The sequence below is a fragment of the Mandrillus leucophaeus genome, unplaced genomic scaffold (assembly GCF_000951045.1).
Source record: "Mandrillus leucophaeus isolate KB7577 unplaced genomic scaffold, Mleu.le_1.0 Scaffold109, whole genome shotgun sequence".
In the NCBI taxonomy this organism is placed as follows: domain Eukaryota; kingdom Metazoa; phylum Chordata; class Mammalia; order Primates; family Cercopithecidae; genus Mandrillus; species Mandrillus leucophaeus.
The window spans coordinates 1092930-1098946 of record NW_012099098.1 but is presented as its reverse complement, the minus strand read 5'-3'; the positions used below and the strand labels follow the sequence as shown (position 1 = coordinate 1098946).

General features: G+C 59.3%; 1 protein-coding gene across 3 annotated transcripts in view; it reads right to left on the bottom strand.

Annotated features, from left to right (window-relative positions):
* Window positions 1–3475: 3475 nt before the first annotated feature.
* PTGES2 (prostaglandin E synthase 2) overlaps window positions 3476–6017 on the bottom strand; it is an 8484-nt gene continuing 5942 nt past the window's right edge. For all 3 annotated transcript variants that reach the window (XM_011988009.1, XM_011988024.1, XM_011988017.1), the window contains 3 exons: window positions 5677–5877; window positions 5106–5223; window positions 3476–4054 (listed from right to left, as the gene is read on the bottom strand). In XM_011988009.1, coding sequence (XP_011843399.1) covers window positions 3926–4054; window positions 5106–5223; window positions 5677–5877 — 448 coding nt within the window. In that variant the 3' untranslated portion in view covers window positions 3476–3925. The remainder of the gene's footprint in view (window positions 4055–5105; window positions 5224–5676; window positions 5878–6017) is intronic.

Sequence of the window (6017 nt, the reverse complement as noted above, 5' to 3'; positions counted from 1 at the left end):
TCTCTTTTTTTTTTTTTTTTTTTTGAGAGGGTCTCACTTTGTTTCTCAGGCTGAAGTGCAGTGGGGCAGTCATACCTCACTGCAGCCTCAATCTCCTGGGCTCAGGTGACCCTCCCACCTCAGCCTCCTGAAGTGCCGGGCTTACAGGGATGAGCCACTGTCCCCAGCCTCAAGAGGCATGTTTCTTCCTAGCCACTCATCTTCGGACCGTTACAGCTAAGCCCATTTTTATACAGATGGGCAGAGTCGCTGGGTAATGAGGGTGCCGAGATTCATTCCTGGAATTGGCCGCGAGGTGGCAGCAGCAGGCCTTGTTTCCATCTCCTACGCGGCTTGGCGGGCTCTGGCGCCCTCTGGTGGCTATGGGAAAACACGCCAAGAGGTGTGACAGAGAAACATTGGGGAAACTGAGGCAGAGTTGTTACCTCTAGGGAGAGAGATACTCGCGGGGAGAAGCTGGGCCTAAGTGGTGTCCCGCGGTGGCCTCAGGCTGACTGGCCATTCTCCAGCCTGTCAGGTCTGGTTAGCACAGTCCTGGACCCTTTCATCAAGGTGAGCACTCGGGGGAGGAGGCTGTAGGCTCCTCCCCAACTGCAGCAGCCCCGGGGAAACAGCCCTGGTCCAGGACTCAGGCCCCTGTTCCCAGCGCGGTTTAGCTGCCAACCAGATCTCCTTCTGCAAGAGGGGAAGCAGAAGGAAACTTTATTCCTGAGTGTGTGGAGCCAGGAAAAGGGGCAATGCCTGGTGGCTGGGGCCGGATCTACATCCGGGGCCTCCTAAGTAACACCAGGACCTCGAGGGGAGGCTGAAGGGAGGAGCCACAGCCCGCAGTCACTGGGCTGAGCAGGAGGAACATTCAAAAGGTCTGGGAGCACACGGTGGGGTCCTCAGCAGTGAGATCCTCCCCCGGCCTCCATGTCATGGACAGAAGGTAGATGCCTTGTCACAAGCTGGCCACATCAGATGCTCTCTTTCGGGACTTTGGGACTGAGAAAGAGAGAGGTGAGTCAGCCTCCGTGTGCAGCTGGAAGGTGTCAGGTAACCCTGGGCGGGGTGTGAGGATGGCAGGAAAAGCCTGTGTGTGAAGGGAAGGGAAGGGAAGTGAGAGTGGGGAGCAGGGATGGAGGGATCTGGGATGGAGGATGGAGGGTACAGGGATACAGGAATGGAGGGATGGAAAAATAGAGGGATGCAGGAATGGAGGGATGAAGAGGTGCAGGGATACTGCAGTGGAGGGATGCAGAGAACGGAGGCATGGAGGGATGTGCGATGGAGGAATGCAGGGATGGAGGGATGGAGGATGTAAGGGTACAGGGATGGGGGATGGAGGGGTGCAGGGATGGAGGATGGAGGGGTACAGCAAAGGAAGGGTGTGGAGATGGAGAAATGGAGGGGTGCAGCGATGGAGGGATGCAGGGATGGAAGGATGGAGGGGTTCAGGGATGGAGGGGTGTAGGGATGGAGGAGTGCAGGGATGGAGGGGTGCAGGGATAGAGGGAGGGTCCTCCCTCAGTGCCCCATGGTGTTCCTGGCCTAGTTCCTGCCCTGCTGAGGGAGACACCCTGGGTCCCTGGAGCAAAGGCCCCTCAGGACTTTAGGCCTGGCCAATGACGTGGAAATGCTGTTCTGGACACAGTGGTGGCTCTGGGTGCCCTGACACCTGCTGGCCTCTCAGAGGCGGCTGCTGTGACTAAGGCCACAGATGGGCACAACCTCAGGCCTGGCTGCCTCCTCTCCCCTGCAGCCCAAGTACCTGGAGTTAACACTCACAGAGAGCACACAGTGGGGGCTGGCTGATGGACTGTGGTGCAGCCAGGTGGCAGGGCACTATGCAGCCATGAGAACAAGCCAATGTGACATACATTGACAGGGAGACGCCCAGGATGGGGACGAGAACAGAGCCGGTGGCAGACCAGCCCCGTGGGAAAAACCGAGGTCACCAGCCGCACAGCCACCTGCTTCCAAATGTCACACTGGCTGCCTTGAGCGCTCACTTCTACCTTACTCAAATGTTCGCTTTTACAGGAAACTTGAGTTATTTTGTTTTTAAAATACTAATAAAGAAAACAAAACTTAAAAAGCTTCCTGGCTGGGCATGGGGGCTCACACCTGTAATCCCAGCACTTCGGGAGGCTGAGGTGGGCAGTTCCCTTGAGCCCTAGAGTGCAAGGCCAGCCTGGGTAACACGGCAAAACCCAGGATCTACAAAATATAAAAAATTAGCTGGGCATGGCCGGGCGCGGTGGCTCACGCCTGTAATCCCAGCACTTTGGGAGGCCGAGGTGGGCGGATCACAAGGTCAGGAGATCGAGACCACGGTGAAACCCCGTCTCTACTAAAAATACAAAAAATTAGCCGGGCGCGGTGGCTCACGCCTGTAATCCTAGCACTTTGGGAGGCCGAGGTGGGCGGATCACAAGGTCAGGAGATCGAGACCACGGTGAAACCCCGTCTCTACTAAAAATACAAAAAATTAGCCGGGCGTGGTGGCGGGCGCCTGTAGTCCCAGCTACTCAGGAGGCTGAGGCAGGAGAATGGCGTGAACCTGGGAGGCGGAGCTTGCAATGAGCCGAGATCGGCCACTGCACTCCAGCCTGGGGACAGAACGAGACTCCGTCTCAAAACAAAAAACAAAAAACAAACAAAAAACAAACAAACAAAAAATTAGCTGGGCATGTTGGTGCGCACCTGTGGTTCCAGTTACTTGGAGGCTGAGGTGGGAGGATCACTTGAACCTGGGAGGTCGAGGTTGCAGTGAGCTATGACTGCACCACTGCATCCCAGCCTGGGTGACAAAGCGAGACCCTGTCTCAAAAAACAAAAGTTTCTCAAGAGGGTATGAGGACGCTGTCCAGTCCCCCCAGTCGGAAGGACCCAGTGGGTGGAGTTGGGCTCACTGGCCTCTGGAGGGCCCCTGGCAGGCCAGCCCACCTCAGTTAAGGGAACTGGGGAGCCCCATCCTGGGTGCTCTGTGCAGGAAAGGGGGTCCCACCCGCAACCCACACTCACCCTGGAAGGCAGAGTCTCTATTCCCATAAAGGCTGGCCCAGCCTGGCGCTGAAGCCCGGGGCAGCCACCTGAGAGGGCTTGGTCCTGTCTGTAGAGCAGGGGTCTGAACAGCCTGGTGCCCTGGACCGGGTGCCCCTGCTCTGTGCACTGGACCTGCTCCTATCACTGAACTCCCCCACAAGGCAGGGACAGACGAAGAAACTGAGGCTTGAAGAGGGACCCCACCACAGAGTCCCACCGTGGGTAGGCAGGCCCCGACCTGCATGCTGGCTGCTGGGCTCCATGGCCCGGCTGTGTGCCCTGAGTGGTATCCTGGGGACCATGGCATACAAAGTCTGCGGAGCCATACCATGCCTGCCACCTGGGAAGCACCAGGCTGGTGGTTAGTTACCACCAGGGCTGGCACAGCCCAAGCCTGATGCCTCCCTTGACCGCCAGCCCCACGCGGCACTCAGTCACGCAGGGCTCCATGAGATGCCTGCCGCGACAGGCGCCACAAACCTTTCCTTTATTGCAAACATGTCCCCATCCTGGGAGGCTTGGGAAGAGTGGGAACTAGGGGAACCCAGGGATGGGATTCCACCGAGAACGAACCGTCCTGCTGTCCTGTCGATGGCCCCCCACCCATAGGATGTAGCCACGGGACAGCCACTGAGGTCTGGGAGAGGGGCGGCAGAGCAGGGAGGCAGGGACACGGAGGGGTCGCCCCAGGGCAGGCGCAGGGCTGGAACTTGTCCCTAGCATCCCTGGGCCCCAGCAGGTGCCCTGTGTTAGAAGCAAGAGGGCTGGTGGGGGTGGGTAGACAAGGGGCAGAATGATGCTGCCCCCGCCAGCATCGCCAGGCACTGGCCCAGGGACCCCAGGCCCTGGCAGCTGGCGTCTTCCGCTGCCTTTCCCCGGTTCTGGGCGGGGACATTCAGTGCGCTGGGGAGGCCTCGGTGATGGCCCTCTCCACCCGCAGGTACCAGGGCTGGATATGCGTGTGCTGCATCAGGTCATCGAAGGCATCCAACCCCTCCATCACGCGCAGCACGCCATACACTGCCTGGGGCATGAAACAGAAAGGCTGGTTTGACAGGCATCCAGGCCTCCTTCACTCCCTGTCAGCTGTGTGCCCAGGTCCCATCCCCTCCCCGCTTGGAGCTCGTGACCTACTCAAGGGCCAAGAGCACAGGTGAGGGTTTGAACAAAGCGTGTGGGGTGGCTGCAGGTCTCGCCTGCTTCACGCCTGTACTCCCTTTTCTGGGCCACAGATCCCCACCAGCAAGTTTCCTTGGGATAAATGCCCTCCCCTCTTCTCAGGTCCTGAGACTGGGGAGAAGAGACCCCACCACCCAGTTTCAAGACCCAGGTCACCGAGGGGCAGGACAGTTTTAAAAATGAGCAGTGGGCCAGGCACGGTGGCTCACGCCTGTAGTCCCAGCACTTTGGGAGGTCGAAGTGGGTGGATCACCTGAGGTCGGAGTTCGAGACCAGCCTGGGCAACATATTGAAACCCTGTCTCTACTAAAAATGCAAAAATTAGCCAGGCATGGTGGCACAGGCCTGTAATCCCAGCTACTCGGGAGGCTGAGGCAGGAGAATTGCTTGAACCTGGGAGGTGGAGGTTGCAGTGAGCTGAGATTGCACCACTGTGCTCCATCCTGGGTGACAGCATGAGACTTGGTCTCAAAAAAAAAAAAAAAGGAAAAAGGGCAGCGAAGCCAGGCCAGTGAGATGCCATCTCACTGGGTTTTGCTGGGAGAAGCCTGGAGCACCGGACCCAGCCCGCCTGGGGCCGAAGCCCACGCCAGGGAGGGCCGTGTTGACGGCGACAGGTAGAGCCCGGGCCCTGTTACCACCACCCGGGCCTCTGGATCCAGCAGGGCCTGAAGCCAACCCTTTCCCTGAACTTGTCAGTTATGTGAACCAAGGCGGTTCCTGGTCATCGGTTTCTCTCCTGGAGCCCCTTTGAGGCGAGTTTCTGTCTGTGATGGCAGAGACAGGCAGGCTCCTCTGGCAAGATGCAGGCACTGCCCGGGCTTTCCCTTACGAACCTCCCCCACTCTGAGGACAGAACCCTTGGTCCAGGCACCACCTGCCACCACCACACTCACCAAATCGGCGAGATTCGGCTTCTGGCCCCCCATGAAGGGCCGGTCCTTGCCCACAGCAGCCACCCACTTGTCGGCAGCCTCGTAGAGGTCCTCGCGCACGTTGTCCTGGAGGCGGTGCCTGGGCGGGGAAGGGAAAAGCCCCTCAGGAGAGCCCCCACTCCCAGCCCAGCAGGGAAGAGGGGTCTCCTCTGGGGAGCAGGGGGGAGGCGTGGAAGCCAGGGCAACACCCCAGGTGACAGCATCACATCTGCAGATGCCTCAGGGAGCATCTGTCCCAGATGGGGAGGCTGTGGCAAGGGCAAGAGACCAGGCCAGGGAGAAAGCCACAGAGAAGGTGCCAGTCAGGCCCCAGGCTTCCGGCTTCAAGGCCGGCCCTGCTGCCCCCGGGGAGGTGAGCAGGAGCTCTGGGTCCAAGTCCCAGGTTGGCCAAGGGACCCGTAATCCATAACGCTTTCCCACCTGCCCAGGCCTCAGCCTCCCGCTGGTCTCCTGAGGGGTGTGAAGGGATCACCACTGCTCGTGGCACCGGAGGCTCAGGGACAGCAGGCCCCGGATGTGCACACACACTTGCCTGCTCTTGAGTCGCTTGCTGATGAGGTACATGGCCGCTGCACCCATGTACTTGGCCACGGCACCCTCCACGGCTCCGAACTTGCCCTCGCGGACAATGTAGTCAAAGGATGCCAGAGCCTCGGTGGGTGTGCGGTACACATTGGGGGAGATCAGGTGCACCAGCCAGTCGTCTGCCCACTGCCGCCATTTCATCTCCTCCCTGCGGGCACAGGAGGGACTTCCTAAGCCAGGACCTGGGCTGTGTTGGGAGCAGGCTGCGTTCTCTAGAACATACCCACTGCACGGGTGGGAAGCTGAAGCCTGAGCAGGAAGGTCTTTTTTTTTTTTTTTTTTTTTTTT